Here is a 25,642-nt window from a genome sequence, read left to right on the forward strand (position 1 = left end):
ACTCTGTTCTCTCGTTCACCCCTCACAACCAATCCGTCTCCAAAACCTGCCAGTCTTACCTCCACAACATCGCCAAGATCCACCCTTTCCTCTTCATCCAAACCGTTACCTTGCTGGTACAATCTCTCATTTTATCCCAACTGTATTACTGCATCAGTCTCTTCTCTGATCTCCCATCCTCCTGTCTCTCCCCACTTCAGTCTATACTTCATACTGCTGCCTGGATTATCTTTGAGCAGAAACACTCTGGGCATGTTACTACCTTCCTCAAAAATCTCCAGTGGCTGCCTGTCAACCTACACATCAACCAAAACCTCCTTACTCTGGGCTTCAAGGCTGTCCATCACCTCGCCCCCTCCTACCTCACCTCCCTTCTTTCCTTCTCCTGCCCAGCCCGCACACTCCACTCCTCTGCCACCGCTAACCTCCTCACTGTACCTTGTTCTCGCCTGTCTCGCCGTCAACCTCCGGCCCATGTCCTCCCCCTGGCCTGCAATGCCCTCCCTCCACACATCCCCCAAACTAGCTCTCTTCAGGCCCCACTGAGAGCTCACCTCCCCCAGGAGGCCTTCCCAGACTGAGCGCCCTTTTTCCTCTCCTCCTCCCCATCCCCCCTGCCCTACCTCCTTCCCCTCCCCACAGCACCTGTATATATGTATGTACAGATTTATTACTCTATTTTACTTGTACATATTTACTATTCTACTTATTTTGTTAATGATGTGCATTTAGCTTTAATTCTATTTATTCTGACGACTCGACACCTGTCTACATGTTTTGTTTTGTTGTCTGTCTCCCCTTCTAGACTGTGAGCCCATTGTTGGGTAGGGACTGTCTCTATATGTTGCCAACTTGTACTTCCCAAGCGCTTAGTACAGTGCCCTGCACACAGTAAACACTCAATAAATACAATTGAATGAATGAATGAAGGCTCATCTCCTCCAAGAGGCCTTCCCTAAAGCCTCTTAACCCTTTTCTTTTTCTTCAACTCCCTTCTGAGTTGCTCCCTATATTCATCTCCCCTCCCAGCCCCACACCACTTACGTACATATCTGTAGTTAATTTGTGTATATAATAATTTGATCTATATTAATGTCTGTCTCCCGCTTTAGACTGTGAACTCACTGTGGGCAGGGATGTGCCCGCCATGTTGTTGTGTTGTACTCTCCCAAGCGCTTAGTACAGTGTCAAGCACACAGTGAGTGCTCAGTAAATATGACCGACTGACTGGATGAACATGTCCAGCGGAGGTGAGTCGCCACTATCCCCAGGGCACAGAGAAAGTGCCCCAGGCCATAATAGTAATAATTAAGGTATTTGCCAAGCACCGTTCGAAGCACGGGGTAGATTCAGTTACCTACTCTGTAAAATGGGGATTAAGACTGTGAGCCCCACGTGGGACAACCTGATCACCTTGTAAATTCCCCAGCGCTTAGAACAGTGCTTTGCACATAGTAAGCGCTTAATAAATGCCATCATTATTATTATTATTATTATACAGGGTAATCAGGTTGTCCCATATGGGACTCACAGTTTTAATCCCCATTTTACAGATGAGGCAACTGAGGCACAGAGAAGTGGCTTGCCCAAGGTCACACAGCAGACAAGTGGCGGAGCCAGGATCAGAACCCACGTCCTCTGACTCCCAAGCCCTGGCTCTTTCCACTAAGCCACGCTGCTTCTCATAATAATTGTGGTATTTGTTAAGCACTTACTATGTGCCAGGCACTATACTAAGCACTGGGGTGATGATGATGATGATGCTGGCATTTATTAAGTGCTTACTACACGCAAAGCACTGTTCTAAGCGCTGGGGAGGTTACAAGGTGATCAGGTTGTCCCACGGGGGGCTCACAGTCAATCCCCATTTTACAGATGAGGTAACTGAGGCACAGAGAAGTGGAGTGACTTGCCCAAAGTCACACAGCTGACAATTGGCGGAGCCGGGATTTGAACCCATGATCTCTGGCTCCAAAGCCAAGCAAATCAAGAGAAGTGAAGTGACTTGCCCAAGGTCACGGCAGGCAAGTGGCAGAGCCGGGATTAGAACCCATGACCTTCTACTCCAAAGGCGCAGTGCTCTAGCCACTATACTGGGTGTCACACTGTTCCCAGGAAAAGGAAACTGCTCCGGGCCACACAAAGCAGGATGTGCATTGTCCCAGGGACACAGAGAAACTGGCCCCGGCCTTGCACCTTGGGGTGTCCCTGTCCCCGGGACCTCCTGGGCCATGCACGTCAGGGGGACCACTGTCTTGCCCCAGACGATGACTGTCAGGGGGTCTCTGTCCCCAGGGCCACCCAGGGCCATGTCTGTCACTGTGCGAATCCTCTGCCCCTGCAATCTGACTCTGGGAGAGAACAGCAGCAGCAGACGAAGCTCCACTTTTCCTCAGCTCCCCCTCTCCCTCAATCAATCAATCAATCAATCAATCCCTCACTCACTCTTTTTGCTCTACTCCCCCCACCCCACAGCACTTGTGTATATATGTACATATATATGTACATCCCTCTCATGGCTCAGTGGAAAGAGCATGGGCTTTGGACTCAGAGGTCATGGGTTTGAATCCCGGCTCTGCCAATTTTCAGCTGTGTGACTTTGGGCAAGTCACCTAACTTCTCTGTTCCTCAGCTCATCTGTAAAATGGGATTAAGACTGTGAGCCCCACGTGGGACAACCTGATCACCTTGTAACCTCCCCAGTGTTTAGAACAGTGCTCTGCACACAGTAAGTGCTCAATAAATACGATTGATGATGATGATATGTACATATCTTTCATTCTATTTATTTACATTAATGTCTATTGACTTGTTTTGAGGTGTATATGTCTACAATTCCATTTATTTATTTTGATCCTATTGATGCCTGTTTACTTGTTTTGATGTCTGTCTCCCCCCTTGTACACCGTGAGCCTGTTGTGGGCAGGAATTGTCTCTATTGCCTAATTGTACTTTCCAAGAGCTTAGTACAGTGCTTTCCATACAGTAAGCGCTCAATAAATACGATTGGATGAATGAATGAATAATAATAATAATGATGGCATTAATTAAGCACTTACTATGTGCAAAGCACTGTTCTAAGCGCTGGGGGGATACAAGGTCATGAGGTTGTCCCACATGGGGCTCACAGTCTTCATCCCCATTTTCCAGATGAGGGAACTGAGGCCCAGAGAAGTGAAGTGACTTGCCCAAAGTCACCCAGGTGACAAGTGGCAGAGCCGGGATTTGAACCCATGACCTCTGACTCCAAAGCCTGGGCTCTTTCCCACTGAGCGAGGCACAGGTTCCCTGCCCTCAGGGAGCTCCCCAGCCCAAGGAGGGAGACAGGCCCGGAATCCTCACTGAGCTCCTGAGAGCTCCAGGAGGTTCAATAATAATAACTGTGGTATTTGTTAAGCACTCACTATGTGCCAGGCACCATACTAAGTGCCGGGATGGATACAAGGAAATTGGGTTGAACACAGTCCCCTTGCCCACACAGGGCTCACGGTCTGAATCCCCGTTTTTCAGATGAGGTAGAGAGGCACAAAGAAGTGAAGTCACCCAAGGTCACCCAGCTGACAAGTGGCGGAGCCGGAATTCAAACCCATGACCTTCTGAGTCCCTGGCCTGTGCTCTGTTCACCAGGCCATGCTGCAGGGTTTCTCCTCTCCATCCAAACCATACCACACCAATCTGAACACTAATCCTATCCCACCTTGATTACTGCAAATGCCTCCTCGCCAACCTCCCTGCCTCCTCTCTCTCCCCACTCCAGTCTATACTTGGCTCTGTTGCACGAATCATTTATCCCCCCCAAACAATCAGTTCATGTCTTCCCAATCCTCAAGAACCTCCAGTGGTCTTCAAGGCTGTCCATCACCTCACCCCCTCCTACCTCACCTCCTTTCTCTCCTTCTACAGCCCAGCCCACACCCTCCGCTCCTCTGCCGCTAACCTCCTCCTCATCATCGTATTTATCATCGTATTTATTGAGCGCTTACTGTGTGCAGAGCACTGTAATAAGTGCTTGGGAAGTACAAATTGGCAACATATAGAGACAGTCCCTGCCCAACAGTGGGCTCACAGTCTAAAAGGGGGAGACAGAGAACAAAACCAAACATACTAACAAAATAAAATAAATAGAATAGATATGTACAAGTAAAATAAATAGAGTAATAAATATGTACAAACATATATACATATATACAGGTGCTGTGGGGAAGGGAAGGAGGTAAGATGTGGGGGATGGAGAGGGGGACAAAGGGGAGAAGAGGGAAGGGGCTCAGTCTGGGAAGGCCTCCTGGAGGAGGTGAGCTCTCAGTAGGGCCTCGAAGGGAGGAAGAGAGCTAGCTTGGCGGATGGGCAGAGGGAGGGTATTCCAGGCCCAGGGGATGACATGGGCCAGGGGTCGATGGCGGGACAGGCGAGAACAAGGTACAGTGAGGAGATTAGCAGCAGAGGAGTGTAGGGTGCGGGCTGGGCTATAGAAGGAGAGAAGGGAGGTGAGGTAGGAGGGGGCAAGGTGATGGACAGCCTTGAAGCCCAGGCTGTTTCTGTCTGATGCACAGATTGATTGGTAGCCACTGGAGATTTTTGAGGAGGAGAGTAATATGCCCAGAGCGTTTCTGGACAAAGATAATCCGGGCAGCAGCATGAAGTATGGATTGAAGTGGGGAGAGACACGAGGATGGGAGATGAGAGAGAAGGCTGATGCAGTAGTCCAGACGGGATAGGATGAGAGCTTGAATGAGCAGGGTAGCGGTTGGGATGGAGAGGAAAGGGCGGATCTTGGCAATGTTGCGGAGCTGAGACCGGCAGGTTTTGGTGACGGCTTGGATGTGAGGGGTGAATGACAGAGCGGAGTCGAGGATGACACCAAGGTTGCGGGCTTGTGAGATGGGAAGGATGGTAGTGCCGTCAACAGAGATGGGAAAGTCACCGGGCCTCGCTCTCACCTGTCCCGCCGTCGACCCCCGGCCCACGTCCTCCCCCGGGCCTGGAATGCCCCCAATCCCTCTGCCCATCCGCCAAGCTAGCTCTCTTCCTCCCTTCAAGGCCCTACTGAGAGCTCACCTCCTCCAGGAGGCCTTCCCAGACTGAGCCCTCTCCTTCCTCTCCCCCTCCCCATCCCCCCGCCTTACCTCCTTCCCCTCCCCACAGCACCTGTATATAATATGTATATATGTTTGTACATATTACTCTATTTATTTTACTTGTACATATTTATTCTATTTATTTTATTTTGTTAATATGTTTTGTTCTCTGTTTCCCCCTTCTAGACTGTGAACCAACCCGCTGTTGGGTAGGGACCGTCTCTCTATGTTGCCGACTTGTACTTCCCAAGCACTTAGTACAGTGTTCTGTGCACAGTAAGTGCTCAATAAATACGATTGAATGAATGAATGAATGAATGAATGCCCATCCATCTCCGCATCAAACAGAAACTCCTCATCGTTGGCTTTAAAGCAATCAGCTGGCCCCCTCCTACCTCCCCTCATTCCCTCCTCCAGCCCAACCCGCACACCCGGCTCTTCTAGCCAGCTTCCTCATCGTGCCCCGATCTCGCCTATCTCGCTGCCGACCCCTTGCCCACATCCTCCCCTTAGCCTGGAGCTCCCTCTCTCTCTCTCCAAGTACACCAGACCCCCACTCTGTCCACCTTCAAGGCATTACTCAGGTCCCATCTCCTCCAAGAGGCCTCTATTGTCTCTATATGTTGCCAACTTGTACTTCCCAAGCGCTTAGTACAGTGCTCTGCACACAGTAAGCGCTCAATAAATATGATTGATTGATTGATTCCCCACCTAAGTCCCCTTTTCCCCAACTCCCTCTACCATCTGTCTTGTCTGTGCACTTCAATCTGCGAACTTTGGACATTTGATATTCGTCCCACCACCACAGCACTTTATGTACATAAAGTGACTCTTGCCACTGAGCCACACTTGTTTTGTTTTGTTGTCTGTCTCCCCCTTCTAGACTGTGAGCCCATTGTTGGGCAGGGACCGTCTCTGTATGTTGCCGATTTGTACTTCCCAAGTGCTTAGTACAGTGCTCTGCACACGGTAAGTGCTCAATAAATATGATTGATCGAATGAATGAATATTCATTCCATTCCTAGCTTGGGCAGTGCCTAGCGAGCGGCGGGGAATCTGCTGCAAGACTAAACTCCCCCATGCTGGGCAGCAGAGGCATGGGAGAGAGTTGAGGGCGGAGACTCAGGTTTTCTGCACAGAAAGAGGCGATGGTCAACCACTTCTGGATGGTAACCAAAAAAACTGTGTGGATCCACTACCAGAACGATGGCAGATGGAGAGCAGGACCTTCTGGGAGACATGTGTCCACGGTGCCGCTACAGGTCGGGGACGACTCGACGGCATAAGACAAGACAAAACCCCCTCTACACTGTAAGCTCGTTATAAGCAGGGAAAGTTCCTCCTTATTCTGTTGGATTGTACTCTCCCAATCAACCAATCAATCAATCGTATTTATTGGGTGCTTACTGTGTGCAGAGCACTGTACTAAGCGCTTGGGAAGTACAAGCTGGCAACATATAGAAACAGTCCCTACCCAACAGTAGGCTCACAGTCTGGAAGGGGGAGACAGAGAACAAAAGCAAACGTACTAACAAAATAAAATAGGATAGGTACAAGTAAAATAAATAGAGTAATAAATATGTATAGAGTGCTCTGCGCAGAGTAAGTGCTCAATAAATACGATTGATTGATTGACTGTCTGACTGCTAGGAGCTGTTGGCTGGCGGGGTGGTCCCAGATTGAATCTCAACTCCCAACCTGGCTTTGCTGAGAGCTGGGTCCCGATGGAGTGTGAAGAAAATCCTCGAGGCTGCGTCTACACTGCACCAATTACTCACTTCTCTGCTCTTCCCATGCTGGGCCTTCCTGAGAGATAAGGTCCGGGTTTAATTCCCACCTATGGATTCTTTCCCAGTGCTTAGTTCAGTGCTGTGAACACAGTCAGCGCTCAAATATTATTACTACTACTACTGCTTCTACTACTACTATTAATAATAATAATTATGGTATTTATTAAGCACTTACTACGTGCCAGGCACTGTACTAAGCACTGAGGTGGCTACAAGCAAATCAGGTTGGACACAGTCCTTTCTCCCACTTGGGGCTCACAGGCTCAATCTCCATTTTACAGATGAGGTAACTGAGGCCCAGAGAAGTGAGTTGCCCAAGGTCACACAGTGGCAGAGGCAGGATTAGAACGCATGACCTTCTGACTCCTAGGCCCGTGCTCTATCCACTATGCAATGCTATTTCTCCTCCTACTGCTGCTATTGCTACTACTGATATTACTACTGCTGCTAATACTACTATTTGTAATAATTATTATGGTATTTGTTAAGCGCTTACTATGTGCCAGGCACTGTACTAAGTGCTGGGGTGGGTACAGGCAAATCAGGTTGGACAAAGTCCAACGTGGGTCTCGCAGTCTCAAGCCCCATGTTACAGATGAGGTAACTGAGGCCCAGAGAAGTGAAGTGACTTGCCCAAGGTCACACAGCAGACAAGTGGCGGAGCTGGGATTAGAACCCACGACCTTCTGACTCCTAGGCCAGTGCCATATCCACTATACTACACTGCTTCTCCTACGTCTACTGCTATTGCTTCTGCTGCTGCTACTACTGCTATTGCAGCATGGCTCAGTGGAAAGAGGCCGGGCTCTGGACTCAGAGGTTGTGGGTTCAGATCCCGCTTCGCCAATTGTCAGCTGTGTGACTTTGGGCAAGTCACTTCACTTCTCTGGGCCTCAGTTCCCTCATCTGTAAAATGGGGATGAAGACTGTGAGCCTCCCGTGGGACAACCTGATCACCCTGTAGCCTCCCCAGTGCTTAGAACAGTGCTTGGCACATAGTAAGCACTTAATAAATACCATCACTATTATTATTACTACTTCTACGACTGCTATTGCTACTGCTACTACTATTACTGCTGCTGCCAATACTATTACTGCTGCTACTCCTGCTACTGCAGTAGAATAATAATAATGATGAAGCAGCATGGCTCAATGGAAAGAGCCCGAGCTTTGGAGTCAGAGGTCATGGGTTCAAATCCTGGCTCCGCTGTCAGCTGTGTGACTTTGGGCAAGTCACTTAACTTCTCTGTGCCTCAGTTCCCTCATCTGTAAAATGGGGATTAAAACCGTGAGCCCCTCATGGGACAACCTGATCACCTTGTAACCTCCCCAGCGCTTAGAACAGTGCTTTGCACATAGTAAGCGCTTAACAAATACCATTATTATTATTATTATTATTATTATTATGGTATTTTTTAAGCACTTACTAGGTGCCAAACACAGTTCTAAGCGTAACAAATACCATTATTATTATTATGATGATGATGGTATTTCTTAAGCACTTACTAGGTGCCAAACACAGTTCTAAGCGCTGGGGTAGATACAAGGTCATCAGGTTGTCCCACATGGGACTCACAGTCTTAATCCCCATTTTACAGATGAGGGAACTGAGGCACAGAGAAGTTAAGTGACTTGCCCCAAGTCACCCATCTGAAAAGTGGCGGAGCCGAGATTAGTACCCATGACTTCTGACTCCCAAGGCCGGGCTCCTTCCACCACGCCACGCTGCTTCTGAAGAGAGAGGCAGATCACCCCTCCATCCCAAAACCTGCCCAAAAAAGCTTCAGTTGGCACCGCGCACGCCTTTCGGGTCCCGGGATCCAGCTTGGATCCAGCCCCCTCAGCTGGGGATAGCCCGGACTGGGGCCAGGCTGCAAGCTGATCCCCCCAAACCCAGGCCTGGCGAGCTGAGCACACGGCCACCTCTGAGCTTGAAGCCCCTGCTTTATTCCGTGAACAGCGCGTTAAAATGTCCAGGGTCCGTGGCTTCTTTCACGTCCCGTCCCTGGCTCACAGAATCACAGGTGTTTCCTGCCGCGGTCACGACTGGGCAAAGAAGTCCTCTATCCGCCGCCTCTTATTGGGGCTAGCGGAGAGAGAGTCCCCCTGGGGCGGGCCTCCGGGCAACGGGGAGTCACTTCCTGCTGCTCCGGAGGCCTCTGGGACGTCGGAGGCTCCCGCCGCCTCCAGCAGGAGCGCCTCCTCCGAGGGGTCCTCATCCTCGGCGAAGGAAGTCTGGAAAAGGTCGTAGATCGTCTTCTGCTTCGGGTCCTGTGGCCACGGGGGAGAGGGGCGCGTCGGTGTCAGCTTTCTGAGAGGGCGTCCGGACCCCCGCTCCCATCACCCCCGCAGCCCAGGGCTCTGCTCGTGCCCCTCCCGACATGCAGCTAACTGTGGCAGTTAAATGGCTCCGGGTGGAGATCCGCTGAGCAAATCCTCTCAATCAATCAATCGATCGTATTTATTGAGCGCTTCCTGTGTGCAGAGCGCTGTGCTAAGCGCTTGGGAAGTACAAGTTGGCAACATATAGAGACGGTCCCTACCCAACAGTGGGCTCACAGTCTAGAAGGGGGAGACAGAGAACAAAACCAAACATATTAACAAAATAAAATAAATAGAATAAATACGTACAAGTAAAATAGAGTAATAAATATGTACAAACATATATACATATATACAGGTGCTGTGGGGAAGGGAAGGAGGTAAGGCGGGGGGCATGGAGAGGGGGAGGAGGGGAAGAGGAAGGAGGGGGCTCAGTCTGGGAAGGCCTCCTGGAGGAGGTGAGCTCTCAGTGGGGCCTTGAAGGGAGGAAGAGAGCTAGCTTGGTGGATGTTGGGAGGGAGGGCATTCCAGGCCAGGGGGATGACGTGGGCCGGGGGTCGACGGCAGGTCTGGTGGGGAGCCAAAGGTGACTGGGAAAGCGACCCCCGTCCCCTTCCCTTTCCTTCTCCCCACGTCTCTGCCCTGCCGAGGGGGTCGGGGGAGAAGGAGAGACTGCCTCCCCTTCCTCACACGGGAACCAAGCATTTAGGAGGTTGGGCCTCACGAGGCCCCCCAAAAGAGAGGCGATAAAGACATAAAGTGGGTCTCTTTCCCCCTGGGCCGCCCGGCCCTGCCCCCTCTGCCGGATCCAGGGGGGTGAGTGATTGGAGCCCTCGCCTCCCCTGCCCGCAAGGCCCAGAGGCCTGGCTGGCAACTCTGCCACAGCTTACGGTGGGTACCTTGTAGAAGAAGCCTGTGGTTTCGGTGGTTTCGGAGAAATTGGAGTGGGACAGCCCGGCTTGGCCGAGAACTTTAATCTTCTCCTGGATCAGGGGCCTGTGGAGGTGACGGGAAATGTGAACCATCTTCCAACAGCCTCAATTCCATCCTAATTCTCCTTGACCTCTCAGCTGCCTTCGACATGGGACACTCCCGGAAACACTATCCAACCTCGGCTTCGCTGACGCTGTCATCCCTCGGATCTCCTCCTCATCTCTCTGGCCGTTCATTCTCAGTCTCCGTCGCAGGCTCCTCCTTTGCCTCCCACCCCCTAACTGTGGGAGTCTCTCGAGGTTCCACTCTGAGCCCCCTTCTAGTGTCCATCTACACCAACTCCCTTGGAGAGCCAATTCGTTCGCCCCCATGGCTCCAACTCCCATGTCTAAGCGGATGAATCCCAAATCTACACCTCCAGCACTGATCTCTCTTCTCTGCAGTCTCGTCTTTCCTCCTGCCTTCAAGACATCTCTATTTGGATGTCCTCCTGCCAACCCTTCAAACTTAACATGTCCAAAACAGAGCTCATCTTCCCATCCAAACCCTGCCCTCCCTCTGACTTTCCTGTCACTGTAGATAGCTCCACCATCCTCCCTGCTTCACAAGCCCATAACTTTGGTTTTATCCTCGACTCATCTCTCTCACTCAACCCACATATCCAATGTTACCAATCCTGTCGGTTCTACCTTCACCACGACTACAATCAGCCCTTCTCTCGCCATCCAAATGGCTAGCCTGCTAATCCAAGCACTTATCCTTTCCCCACCTTGATTACTGCATCAGCCTCCTTGCTGACTTCTCTGCCTCCTGTCTCTCCCCACTCCAGTCCATGCTTCACTCTGCTGACTGAATCATCTTTTCTACAAAACTATTCAGTTCACATTTCCCCGTACCTCAGGAACCTCCAGCGGTTGCCCATCCATCTCTGCATCAAACAGAAACTCCCTACCGTCGGCTTTAAAGTACTCAATCACTTTGCCCCCTCTTACTTTACCTCTCTGATCTCCTACTCTAATCCTGCCGGCACACATGACTTTTCTAATGCCAATCTACTCACCGTACCCTGATCTTGCCTATCTCACCCCCGACTTCTTGCCCACGTCCTGCCTCTGGCCTGGAATGCCCTCCCTCTTCATATTCGACACATGTATACGTTCTTCAAAGCCTTCCTGAAAGCATATCTCCTTCAAGAGGCCTTCCACGACTAAGCCCTCAATTTCCTCTTCTCCCACTCCCTTCTGCGTTACCCTTGCACTTGAATTTATTCACCCCTCCCTCAGCCCCACAGCCCTTATGTACATATCTGGTCGTGGGTTCTAATCCCGGCTCCGCCACTTGCCAGCTGTGTGACTTTGGGCAAGTCACTTCACTTCTCTGGGCCTCAGTTATCTCACCTGTCAAATGGGGATTAAGGCTGTGAGCCCCACGTGGGACAACCTGATAGCCTTGTATCTATCTCAGTGCTTAGAACAGTGCTCGGCACATAGTAAGCGCTTAACAAATACCATCATTTTGAAGCAGCGTGGTTCAGTGGAAAGAGCCCGGACTTGGGAGTCAGAGGTCAGGGGTTCTAATCCCGGTTCCGCCACTTGTCAGCCGTGTGATTTTGGGCAAGTCATTTCACTTCTCTGTGCCTCAGTTACCTCATCTGTAAAATGGGGATTAAGACTTTGAGCCCCATGCTGGACAACTTGATTATCTTGTATCTACCCCAGCGCTTAGAACAGTAGTAAGTGCTTAACAAATGCCATTATTATTATTATTATATCTGTAATTCGTTTATTTAATGTCTGCCTCCCCCTCTAGACTGTAAGCTCCCTGTGGGGAGGGAACATGTCTACCAACTGTTACATTGTACTTTCCCAAACACTTAGTGCAGTGTTATGCACACAGTAAGCACTCAGTAAATACGATCGATTGATTGATTTTCTCTAGCAACCTCAAAGTACTTAGAGAAAGCTGCCTCCCTGCCTCCATGGGTCTCTACTTCCCTCCCGGGCCCAGGTGGCCCACACGGTGGCCCCGGTGGCCAGTTGAACCCTACCACAGGTAGTCGTCGGCCGTGTCTCTGGACACCAGGTAGTGGATGCTGACGGAGCGGGTCTGGCCGATGCGATGAACGCGGTCCTCGGCCTGGATCAGCACCTGGAACCCGACACGGAGCAAACCTCGATGAGGTCTGGGATGTAGTCCCCGGCCTAACCGCAGAAATCCCCGGCCTCCCAGCCTCCCCTCCCTGGGCTTCCACCTGGCAGACAGACCATGGGGGTCTCTGCTGTCAGACTTGCCTCCTCCTCTCTTCCTCGCCTACCTTCCCAGCTCCCTTTCCCTCCCCTTCCTCCCCGTGCCAGGCTTCCAGCTGTCAGACCATGAGGGTCCCCGCCCTCACAGTTCCCTCTGGCCCTCCTCCTCCTGTCAGACCCAGGGGTCTCTGTTTACAGACTGGTCTCCTCCAGCCCACCTCCTGTCAGACCACTGGGGTCTCGGCCCTCAGATTGGTCCCCTCTGGCCCTCCTCCTCCTGCCAGACCACAGGGGTCTCTGCTCACAGTCGGGTCCCCTCCAGTCTCCTCTTGTCAGATCATGGGAGCCTCTGCCCTCAGACTGCTCCCCTCTGGCCCTCCTCCTGTCACACCTCAGGGGGTCTCTGCTCACTGACTGGTCCCCTCCGGCCTCCTCCTGTCAGACCCCTCTCTTCCTCCTCATTCTCCTCCTCCTCTTCCCTCTGCCCCTCCTCCTTTTCTTCCTTCAGAGGTTACTCCAGGTGGTGGGAAGGCAGCCTGGAGCCCTGGCCTGGGCCCAGTCACTGGCTGAGCTCTGCCCAGATGTCTTGGAGGCCTTCCCAGACTGAGCCCTTTCCTTCCTCTCCCCCTCTCCATCCCCCTCATCTTACCTCCTTCCCTTCCCCACAGCACCTGTATATATGTATATATGTTTGTACATATTTATTACTCTATTTATTTATTTATTTTACTTCATCATCATCAATCATATTTATTGAGCACTTACTATGTGCAGAGCGCTGTACTAAGTGCTTGGGAAGTACAAATTGGCAACATATAGAGACAGTCCCTACCCAACAGTGGGCTCACAGTCTAAAAGGGGGAGACAGAGAACAAAACCAAACATACTAACAAAATAAAATAAATAGGATAGATATGTACAAGTAAAATAAATAAATAAATGTACATGTATTACTTGTACATATCTATTCTATTTATTTTGTTTTGTTAGTATGTTTGGTTTTGTTCTCTGTCTCCCCCTTTTAGACTGTAAGCCCACTGTTGGGTAGGGACTGTCTCTATATGTTGCCAACTTGTACTTCCCAAGCGCTTAGTACAGTGCTCTGCACACAGTAAGCGCTCAATAAATACAATTGATTGATTGATTGATTGAGATGTGCTGTATGACTTTGGATCTGTTACTTCACCTCTCTGGACGTCATGCCCGTCTTGTTTATAGAAAAGGTGGAGGAAAGCAGCACAGCTTAGTGAGAAGGATTCACGTGACAGAGGACCTGGGTCCTAATCCCGGCTCTGCCACTTGTCTGCTGTGTGACTTTGGGTGGGTCGCTTTCACTTCCCTGGGGCTCAGTTACCTCATCTGGAAAATGGGGACGAAGACTGTGAGCCCCACGCGGAACAGGGACTGTGTCCAACCCAATTAACTTGTATCTACCCCAGCGCTTAGTAGGGTGCCTGACACATGGTAAGCGATTAACAAATATCGTATAATAATAAAACAAATCCCAGCTCTGCCACTTAATAATAATAATAATAATGGCATTTATTAAGTGCTTACTATGTGCAAAGCACTGTTCTAAGCGCTGGGGAGGTTACAAAGTGATCAGGTTGTCCCACGTGGAGCTCACGGTCTTAATCCCCATTTTACAGATGAGGTAACTGAGGCGCAGCGAAGTTAAGTGATTTGCCCAAAGTCACACAGCTGACAATTGGCGGAGCCAGGATTTGAACCCATGACCTCTGACTCCAAAGCCCTTGCTCTTTCCACTGAGCTATGCTGCTTCTCTGTGTCCGCTGTGTGACCTTGGGTAAGTCACTTAACGTCTCTGTGCCTCAGTTTCCTTGTCTCTAAAATGGGGTTTCAGTATCAGTTGTCCCTCTCTCTTGACTCTGAGTCCATGTTGGGTAGGGACTGTCTCTATATGTTGCCAACTTGTACTTCCCAAGCGCTTAGTACAGTGCTCTGCACACAGTAAGCGCTCAATAAATACAATTGATTGATTGATTGACAGAGACTCTGTCTGATCAGATTATCATATACCTACCCCAACGTCTAATTATTATTACTAGGGTAAAGAGTACGAGAACATGAGAACGTCTGGCCACCTTCCCAGCTGATCGCGGCGGCTGTGGAGGGGCGAGTCCCCAGCTCCACATCAAACAGACACTCCATTAAAGTCCTCAATAACCTTGCCCCCTCCTGCCTCACCTTACTACTCTCCTTTCATTCATTCATTCAATCATATTTATTAAGCTCTTACTGTGTGCAGAGCACTGCGCTAAGTGCTTGGGAAAGTACAATACAACAGTAAAGAGTGACAATCCCTGCCCACAACAAGCTCACAGTCTCCTATGACCCAGCCCACATACTTTGCTCCTCTGATGCTAACCTTCTCACTGTACCTCCATCTCATCTATTTATTTATTTTACTCGTACCTATCTATTCTATTTATTTTATTTTGTTAGTATGTTTGGTTTTGTTCTCTGTCTCCCCCTTCTAGACTGTGAGCCCACTGTTGGGTAGGGACTGTCTCTATATGTTGCCAACTTGTACTTCCCAAGTGCTTAGTACAGTGCTCTGCACACAGTAAGCGCTCAATAAATACGATTGATTGATTGATTGATTGCTCTGCACCTGGTGAGCGCTCAATAAATATGACTGACTGACGGACTGACTGGGACTGGATCGCTCACCCCAAGGTTGTTTATGTGGAACAAGGCAGACCCTTTCACCTTCAAACGCGGCAGCCCGGCCCCGCAACCGTCAGTCCCGGGCCGGGCTGAGGATCCCCGGACAGAGAGAACGCATCCCCTCTGATATTGTTACAATGTTCTGTTGTACTGGACTCTCCCAAGTTTTTAAAACACTCGCCCCTCGAGACTGTCAGCTCATTGTGGGCAGGGAATGTCAGTATTTATTGTTGTATTGTACTTTCCCAAGCACTTAGTACAGTGCTCTGCACACAGTAAGCCCTCAATAAATATGACTGACTGAATGAATGAATACAGTGCTCTGAACATATTAAGTGCTCAACTGATTGACTGATTGATTCGCCCTGGGGTGAGTGGGGGTGGTGGCCGGGCTCATGACAGGAAACTCTCTCTTATAATATCAATATTATAATATCAATCTTATAATATCAATTATTATAAGAGAGATTATAATATCAATTATAATTGATATAATCATATAATTGATTGATTGATTGATTGATATAATCAATCAATCAATCAATCGTATTTATTGAGCGCTTACTGTGTGCAGAGCACTGTACTAAGCGCTTGGGAAGTACAAGTTGGCAACAATAACAATAATAATGATGATGATAATAACTGTGGTATTTGTTATGTGCTTACTATGTGGAAGGCACTGTACTAAGCGCTGGAGTAGATACAAGCAAATCGGGTTGGACACAGTTCCTGTCCCACGTGGGGGTCACAATCTTAGTCCCCATTTTACAGCTGAGGTCACTGAGGCACCGAGAAGTGAAGTGGCTTGCCCACGGTCACACGGCAGACAAATGATTTTGGGCCCGTTGTTGGGTAGGGACCGTCTCTCTATGTTGCCGATTTGTACTTCCCAAGAAGAGCGCTCTGCACATAGGAAGTGCTCAATAAATACGATTGAATGAATGAATGAATGAAGTGGTGGAGCCGGGATTAGAACCCACGACCTTCTGCTTCCCAGGCCCGGGCTCAAGGGCCCACCCCCGCCCGCCCCCTCTCCCGCCAGCCGGGGCCGTCACTCACCCCCGGGTTCCAGAACAGCTCGGCGAAGACCACCAGGTCGGCGGCGGACAGCGTGAGCCCCATGTTGGCGGCGGTGATGGACAGGACGGCCACCGTGGGCTTCGTGGCCCGCTGGAAGGCTTGGCACAGGGCCTGGCGATCGGCCGAAGAGGTGGACCCGTCGATGCGGATGTGGCCGACGTCCTGGGGGGCGGGGGAACCGACAAGAAGCGGGCTTTGGGGTCGGGACACCGGGACCCCTCCGGACCTGCCCGGATTCTGCCTGGCAGCCGGCAAACGATGCCCCAGTGATTCCCATTCATTCATTCATTCATTCAATCGTATTTCATCATCATCATCAATCGCATTTATTGAGCGCTTACTGTGTGCAGAGTACTGTACTAAGCGCTTGGGAATGTAACAATACAACAATAAAGAGTGACAATCCCTGCCCAAAACTCACAGTCTCGGGGGGAGAGGTGGGGAGACAGACATCAACACCAATAAACAGACATCGGAACAAATAAATAAAATACAATGAAATAAATAAAGTGACAGATACATGCATAAGTGCTGTAGGTTTGGGGTGGGGAAGCGCAAAAGGAGCGCAAAAGGGAAGCAGCATGGCTCAGGGGAAAGAGCCCCTCCCCATCCCCCACGCCTTACCTCCTTCCCCTCTCCAAAGCACCTGTATATATGCATATATGTTTGTATGTATTTATTACTCTATTTATTTATTTTATTTGTACATATTTATTCTATTTATTTTATTTTGTTAATATGTTTTGTTTTGTTCTCTGTCACCCCTTCTAGACTGTGAGCCCACTGTTGGGTAGGGACCGTCTCTATATGTTGCCAACTTGTACTTCCCAAGCGCTTAGTACAGTGCTCTGCACACAGTAAGCACTCAATATATACGATTGAATGAATGAATGAATGAAAGAGCCCGGTTTTGGAGTCAGAGGTCATGGGTTCAAATCCCGGCTCTGCCAATTGTCAGCTGTGTGACTTTGGGCACTTCTCTGTGCCCCAGTTACCTCATCTGCAAAATGGGGATTAAGACTGTGAGCCCCATGTGGGACCACCTTATCACCTTGTAACCTCCCCAGCGCTTAGAACAGTGCTTTGCACATAGTAAGCACTTAATAAATACCATCATTATTATTATTACTAAGTCAGGGCGACACAGAGGAAAAGTGGGGCTTAGTCAGGGAAGGCCTCTTCCATCGTATTTATTGAGCGCTTACTGTGTGCAGAGCACTGTACTAAGCGCTTGGGAAGTACAAGTTGGCAACATATAGAGGCGGTCCCTACCCAACAGTGGGCTCACAGTCTACAAGGGGGAGCTGGAGGAGGTACACTTTCAGTAAGGCTTTGAAGTGGAGGAGAGTGATTGTCTGGCGGATTTGAGGAGGGAGGGTGTTCCGGGCCAGAGGCAGGATGTGGGCCAGGGGGCTGCAGCAGGACAGGCAAGATCAAAGCACAGTGAGAAGGTTGGCACTACAGGAGCGGAGGGTGAGGGCTGGGTTCTAGAAGGAGAGAAGGGACGAGAGATAGGAGAGGGCAAGGGGATGGAGGGCTTTAAAGCCAACGGTGAGGAGTTTTTGTTTGATTCGGAGGTTGATAGGCAACTACTGGAGATTTTTGAGGACGGGAGCAACATGCTCAGAGTGTTCCTGCACAAAGATGATCTGGGCAGCAGGGTGAAGTATAGACTGAAGCGGGGAGACACAGGAGGATGGGAGATCAGAGAGGAGGCTGATGCTGTAATCCAGTTGGGACAGGAGGAGTGATTGTACTAACACGGTAGCAATTTGGACAGCCTGATCTATGCGCTTTCTGTGCGCCGAGTGCCCTTTTCATTCATTCATTCATTCATTCTTATTGAGTGCTTACTGTGTGCAAAGCACTGTACTAAGTTCTTGGGAGAGTACATTAGAAGAATAAGCAGACACATTCCCCGTCCACAACAAGCTCACAGTCTAGAGGGGGAGAAAGGCATTAATATACATATGTAAAGAAATGAATTACAGATCGATACAGAAGTGGTGTGGGGTTGGGAGGGAAGATGAATGAAGGGAGCAAATCAGGGCGATGCAGAAGGGAGTGGGAAGACAGGAGAGGAGGTCTCAGTCAGGGAAGGCTTCTTGGAGAGGCTTTGAAGGTCGGGCAGAGCATATCTGTCTGATATGAGATAATAATAATAATAATAATAACCTGTATATATGTATATATGTTTGCACATAATTATTACTCTATTTATTTATTTATTTTACTTGTACCTATCTATTCTATTTATTTTATTTTGTTAGTATGTTTGGTTTTGTTCTCTGTCTCCCCCTTTTAGACTGTGAGCCCACAGTTGGGTAGGGACTGTCTCTATATGTTGCCAATTTGTACGTCCGAAGTGCTTAGTACAGTGCTCTGCATATAGTAAGCGCTCAATAAATACGATTGATGATGATGATAATGGTAGCATTTATTAAGCGCTTACTATGTGCAAAGCACTGTTCTGGGGAGGTTACAAGGTTACACGGTGATCAAGTTGTCCCACGGGGGGCTCACAGTCTTCATCCTCATTTTACAGTCGAGGGAACTGAGGCCCAGAGAAGTTAAGTGACTTGCCCAAAGTCACACAGTGGCCGAGCTGGGATTTGAACCCATGAACTCTGACTCCAAAGCCCGGGCTCTTTCCACTGAGCCACGCTGCTTCTCTAAGCAGCGATATTCTCCAGAGAGATGCTCAGAGAAGCAGCATGGCCTAGTGGATACAGCATGGGACTGGGAGACAGAAGGTCTTGGGTTCTAGTCCCCGCTCCACCACTTGTCTGTTGTGTGACTTTGGGCAAGTCACTTAACTTCTCTGGGCCTCAGTTCCCTCATCTGGAAAATGGGGATTGAGACTATGAGCCCCATGTGGGATAGGGACTGTGTCCAAACCCATTTCTCCCCATCTAGACTGTGAGCTTGTTGTGGGCAGGGATTGTCATTCTTTATTGTTGTATTTTCCCAAACGCTTAGTATAGTGCTCTGCACACAGTGAGCGCTTAATAAATAAGATTGAATGTATGACTAAGGGGCAGCTTGGGAAGGGAGCAACACGGATCAATTGATCAATCATATTTATTGAGCGCTTACTGTGTGCAGAGCACTGTACTAAGCGCTTGGGAAGTACAAGTTGGCAACATATAGAGACAGTTCCTACCCAACAGTGAGCTCACAGTCTAAAAGGATCTTATCTCCATTGTACAGATGAAGAAACTGAGGCCCAGAGAGGGCATATGACTTGTCCTTGGCCACACAGCGGGCTGGTGGCAGAGATGGGAATTAAACAGTCAAACTGAACAGGTTTCAGAGATAAAGCCATACACATTGGAAGGGAAGCAGAGGTGACAGATGACGAACAAATTCATTCATTCTTTCATTCGATCGTATTTGTTGAGCACTTACTGTGTGCCGAGCACTGTACTAAACGTTTGGGAGAGTACAATTCAACAATAAACAGATACATTCCCCGCCCACAACGAGCCCATAGTCTGAGGGAGAGAGAGAGGGCAAACATCCCAGTGCTGGGGGTGAGGACACCTGGGTTCTAATCCCAGCTTTGCCTGTTGCCTTTTGGACGATCTGGGGTGAGTCACATCACCTCTCTGTGCCTCAGTTTCCTCTCCATAAAGTGGGGAAAAGATACCTGCTATCTCTGTCCCTTAAACCGGGAGCCCATATGGAACAGGGATTGGGTCTGTCCTGATCATCCTGCACAGGAGTAGTCCTGTGCTTAGCACAGTGCTTGGCATGTAGTAAGCACTTAACAAATGCCACAATTATCACCCGTTCTTCTTCTCCTCCCCCTAGCCATGGAACACCCCGCCCCCCGTCCATATACACCAAACCACCACTCTCTCTCCCCCCCCTTCCAGCCCCATGGCACTTATGTACATATGTGTCATTTTATTTATTTATATTGATGTTGGTCCCCGCCGCTAGATTTGTTGTGGGCAGGGACTGTGTCTATGTCGCACTGCCCTCTCCCAAGCGCTTAGTACAGTGCTCTGCACCCAGGAACCGCTCAATAAATATGACTGAATGAATGAAAGAATGAAAGATTATCCACCAAGCCACACTGCTTCCTGTGGCTTGGGCCCGCGGCCGGTGGCCTGATTGAGAAGCAGCTTGGCTTAGTGGCAAGAGCCCGGGCTTGGGAGTCAGGGGTCCTGGGTTCTACTCCCGGCTCTGCCACTTCATCATCATCATCATCATCATCATCAATCGTATTTATTGAGCGCTTACTGTGTGCAGAGCACTGTACTAAGCGCTCGGGAAGTACAAGTTGGCAACATATAGAGACAGTCCCTACCCAACAGTGGGCTCACAGTCTAAAAGCTGTGTCAGCTGCGTGACTCTGGGCAAGCCACTTAACTTCTCTGGGCCCCAGTTACCTCATCTGGGGATTAAGACTGTGAGCCCCACGTGGGACAACCTGATTACTTTGTATCTCTCCTTGCACTTAGAACAGTGCTTGGCACATAGTAAGCGCTTAACAAATACCATTATTACCATTATCCCTTTCCCTTTTTGCTTCTTCCTCCCCCAGACAGGGCAACGTCTTCTCGGGCCGAAGCCCGAGGGTCGGCCGGCCAGAGTCGCTCTCCACGGGCCCTCGGGTGTGGGGCTCGCTCCTCTAGGCCCTTCTGGCCCGCTGGACGTCCCCTACCCGGCCCACCTGGGGTCCCCAGGGACCATGAACCCAGGAAACCGGGAGCCTAGAGGAAGACCTCGATGACCTCCACGGACTGGGGAGGATGCGGGCGGTCCCGCGACCCGGGCCTCGGCTCTCCGAGGGGCTGACTGGAAGCTCGGCTCCGGGAGGTCTCTGTTGGGACGCTCGAGCCCGGGCCACCCGGTCGGGCCGGGGCCGCTCTCGGCGGCAGGGATCACCCAGCCTACCTTTCTGTCCAGCGCGGCACAGATCCCATCCAGAACCAGCCGGTGGTGAGCGTACACCAGGAACTTCTCTCTCCCGCTTTCCAGCAGGTCCAGGATGTATTCCCTGCATTGGGAGGAAAACACTCACATCAATTCACTCACCCCAACCTTTCGTTCATTCATTCATTCAATCGTATTTATTGAGCGCTTACTGTGTGCAGAGCACTGGACTAAGCGCTTGGAAAATACAATTCGGCAACAGATAGAGACGGTCCCCAATAATAATAATAATGTTGGTATTTGTTAAGCGCTTACTAATCAATCAATCAATCAATCGTATTTATTGAGCGCTTACTATGTGCAGAGCACTGTACTAAGCGCTTGGGAAGTACAAACTGGCATCACATAGAGACAGTCCCTACCCAACAGTGGGCTCACAGTCTAAAAGGGGGGGGGGGGCTCACAGTCTGTTCTGAGCGCTGGGGTAGATACAAGGTAATCAAATTGTCCCACATGGGGCTTACAGTCTTCACCCCCCATTTTACAGATGAGGGAACTGAGGCCCAGAGAAGTGAAGTGACTTGCCCAAAGTCACCCAGCAGACCTGTGGTGGGGCCGGGATTCGAACCCATGACCTCAGACTCTGCAAAGCACTGACCTCTGACTCCAAAGCCCGGGCTCTTTCCACTGAGCCACACTGCTTCCCTACCCAACAACGGGCTCACAAGTCTAGAAGGGGGAGACAGACAACAAAACAAAACAAGCAGATAACTCTCAATACCATCAAAATAGATAAATAGAATTACAGATCTATACACACCCATTTTTTTTATGGCCTGGTCTGTTTTTTTCAAATGGAACCAGGCGCTGAACTGGGGTAGATACAAGCTAATCAGGTTGGACACAATCCCTGTCCCACATGGGATCCACAGCCTCAGTCCCCAGTTTACAAATGAGGGAACTGAGGCACAGAGGCAGTGAAGTGACTTGCCCAAGGTTACACAGCTGACAAGTGGTGAAGCCCAAGGTTAGAACACAGGACCTTCCGACTTCCTGAACTGTGCTCTTAAGTGATTATTGCGTGTCAATAGAACAGTTGGTAGGGATGTTCCTTAATAATAATGCTAATAATAATAATAAAGGTATTCGTTAAGGGCTTACTATGTGCCAAGAACTGTTCTAAGCTCTGGGGTAGATACAAGTTATTTGGCACTTGAAGACCTTATTCTTGCCTATTATTATTATTACTGTTATTAATGCCATTACTCATATTAATATTTTGACACTTATTGGACACTTCTCTGGACTGTAAACTCAGGGGAAAGGAAGCAGTGTGGCTTAGTGTCAGGAGCCCGGGCTTGGGAGTCAAAGGTTGTGGGTTCTAATCCCGGCTTCGCCACTTAAGTGCTCAGTAAATACAACTGACTGACTGAATGAATGAATAGTACAGTGCTTTGCACTCAATAGACTATCGCTCTTTGAGAGCAGGGATCATTTCTAGTCCTGAACCCAAGTGCTCAGTACAGTGTTGGAGCGGAGAGTAAGGGTTCAGTACATAGTTTTGATTACTGATGGGTGTGCCGGGAGAGGCTGTCCTCCCTTCAACCTGCTGCCTGGTTTCCTTTTAGCTCTGATTCTTTCTGGCTGCACTAAATGATAATAATAATGATGGCATTTGTTAAGCGCTTACTATGTGCAAAGCACTGTTCTATGCACTGGGGGGATACAACGTGATCAGGTTGTCCCACGTGGGGCTCACAGTCTTAATCCCCATTTTACAGATGAGGTAACTGAGGCACAGAGAAGTGAAGTGACTTGCCCAAGGTCACACAGCAGACGTGTGGCAGAGCAGGGATTAGAACCCATGACCTCTGACTCCCAAGCTTGTGTTCTTTCCACTGAGCCACGAAAGCCTCCGTAAGGGTCAGAGCATTCTATTCTATTTATTTTATTTTGTTAGTATGTTTGGTTTTGTTCTCTGTCTCCCCCTTTTAGACTGTGAGCCCACTGTTGGGTAGGGACTGTCTCTATATGTTGCCAACTTGCACTTCCCAAGCGCTTAGTACAGTGCTCTGTGCACAGTAAGCGCTCAATAAATACGATTGATTGATTGATCCATGGGGGCGAGACACTGTACTAAACACATGCAACAGAAGAAGAGACTAAATAACAATAAGACTTCTAACAATAAGGCTTCTAGACGGTAAGCCCATTGTTGGGTAGGGACTGTCTCTGTATGCTGCCAAATTGCACTTCCCAAGCGCTTAGTACAGTGCTCTGTACACAGTAAGCGCTCAATAAATGTGACTGCATGAATAATTGGAGTATTTATTAAGCGCTTACTATATGCCAGGTACTGTACTAAGCGCTGGGGTAGATACAAGGTAACTGGGTCGGACACAGTCCCTGTCCCATATAGGGCTCATATTCTTGATCCCCTTTTTACAGAGGAGGTAACTGAGGTACAGAGAAGTGAAGTGAGTTCCCCAAGGTCACACAGCAGACAAGTGGTGGAGCCAGGATTAGAACCCATGACCTTCTGACCCCCAGGCCCGGGTACATAATGCTGCTCCTCTAAGACTGTGATTAAGATTAAGAGTGTGAGCCCCATGAGGGACAGGGACTGTGTCCAACTGGTTAGCTTGTACCTATCCCAGCGTCTAGAACAGTGCTTTGCACATAGTAAGCACTTAACAAGTATGTTATTATTATTATTATTGCATTTGTTTAGTGCTTATCATGTGACAGGCACTGCATTAAGCGCCAGGTTGGATACAAGCAAACCAGGTTGGATGATGATGTTTGTTAAGCGCTTACTATGTGCCAAACACTGTTCTAAGTGCCGGGGTAGATACAAGGTAATCAGGTTGTCCCACATGGGGCTCCCAGTCTTACTCCCCATTTTACAGATGAGTTAACTGAAGCACAGAGAAGTTAAGCGACTTGCCCAAAGTCACACAGCAGACAAGTGGTGGAGCAGGGATTAGAGCCCACCACCTCTGACTTCCAAGCCTGAGTCCCTGTCATTCATTCATGAAATTGGGGTCATCCGAGGACACAAACGGGGGCACGGAGAGTTCACGGAGCAGCGTGGCACAGTGGAAAGAGCCCGGGCTTTGGAGTCAGAGGTCATGGGTTCAAATCCCGGCTCCGCCAATCGTCAGCTGTGTGACTCTGGTTAAGTCACTTAACTTCTCTGTGCCTCAGTTCCCTCATCTGGAAAATGGGAATTAAGACTGTGAGCCCCCTGTGGGACAACCTGATTACTTTGTAACCTCCCCAGTGCTTAGAACAGTGCTTTGTACATAGTAAGCGCTTAATAAATGCCATTATTATTATTCAATTGTATTTGAGCTCTTACTGTGTGCAGAGCACTGTACTAAGCGCTTGGAAAGTACAATTCGGCAACAGATAGAGACAGTCCCCACCCAACAACGGGCTCACAGTCTCACTCCCAATTTTACAGATGAGGTCACTGAAGGCCAGAGAAGTGAAGCGACTCGCCCAAGGTCACACAGCTGAAAGTGGCGGAGCTGGGATTAGACCCCATGACCTTCGGACTGCCAGGCCCGGGCTCTACCCACTATGCCACGCTGCTTCCCTGTTATTAGGCCGAGCAGCCTCCTCATGGCGGCGGCGGCAGCGAGGTGAGCGACGGGCGGCGAGGCTGGCGCTGGTCCGACCGCCCCCGACCCGCCGCCGGGACGATGGTGAAGTACTACCAGAGGGGGACCTGGGTCGGGAGTCAGACGGTGACCAGGGCCAGGAGGCTGAGGACAAGCAGCAGCAGCAGCCGCAGCAGTAGCCCGCGTGTCTCTCTGCCCAGAAGGCCAGATGCCCGCTCTACAACCAGAACCAACACACTGAGGCAAAGGCCGCGGGACGGCCCAGCCCGCACCCTCCGCTCCTCTGCTGCTAATCTCCTCACTGTGCCTCGTTCTCGCCTGTCCCGCCATCGACCCCCGGCCCACGTCATCCCCCTGGCCTGGAATGCCCTCCCTCTGCCCATCTGCCAAGTTAGCTCTCTTCCTCCCTGCAAGGCCCTACTGAGAGCTCACCCCTTCCAGGAGGCCTTCCCAAACTGAGCCCCTTCCTTCCTCTCCCCCTCGTCCCCCTCTCCATCCCCCTCATCTTACCTCCTTCCCTTCCCCACAGCACCTGTATATATGTATATATGTTTGTACATATTTATTACTCTATTTTACTTGTACATATCTATTCTATTTATTTTATTTTGTTAATATGGTTTTGTTCTCTGTCTCCCCCTTTTAGACTGTGAGCCCACTGTTGGGTAGGGACTGTCCCTATATGTTGCCAACTTGTACTTCCCAAGCACTTAGTAGAGTGTTCCGCACACAGTAAGCGCTCAATAAATACTACTGATTGATTGATTATTATTATTGGTGGTCTTTCATGGGGCAGGCGGGGATGAGCCCACTGTTGGGTAGGGACCGTCTCAATAGGTTGCCAACTTGTACTTCCCAAGCGATTAGTACAGTGCTCTGCACACAGTATGTGCTCAATAAATACGATTGAATGAATGAATGAAAAAATGGGTCCTAGTTCAGGGTGATGAGCATCACTTCCCTGGAGATGGTTTGGTCTCCCCGGCGTCCGACAA

The 25,642-nt window shown here is 49.7% G+C and overlaps 1 protein-coding gene across 1 annotated transcript in view; it reads right to left on the reverse strand.

Annotated features, from left to right (window-relative positions):
• Positions 1–8,572: 8,572 nt before the first annotated feature.
• The window catches only part of SMARCAL1 (SWI/SNF related, matrix associated, actin dependent regulator of chromatin, subfamily a like 1), a 70,331-nt gene continuing 53,261 nt past the window's right edge, over positions 8,573–25,642 (reverse strand). Inside the window, exons 13-17 of the mRNA XM_038742452.1 lie at positions 21,043–21,145; positions 16,117–16,299; positions 12,168–12,268; positions 10,087–10,183; positions 8,573–9,136 (exon numbers count right to left, since the gene is read on the reverse strand). Of these exons, the coding sequence (XP_038598380.1) occupies positions 8,906–9,136; positions 10,087–10,183; positions 12,168–12,268; positions 16,117–16,299; positions 21,043–21,145 (715 nt within the window). The 3' untranslated portion in view covers positions 8,573–8,905. The remainder of the gene's footprint in view (positions 9,137–10,086; positions 10,184–12,167; positions 12,269–16,116; positions 16,300–21,042; positions 21,146–25,642) is intronic.

Source organism: Tachyglossus aculeatus, chromosome 1 (assembly GCF_015852505.1).
Source record: "Tachyglossus aculeatus isolate mTacAcu1 chromosome 1, mTacAcu1.pri, whole genome shotgun sequence".
NCBI lineage: Eukaryota > Metazoa > Chordata > Mammalia > Monotremata > Tachyglossidae > Tachyglossus > Tachyglossus aculeatus.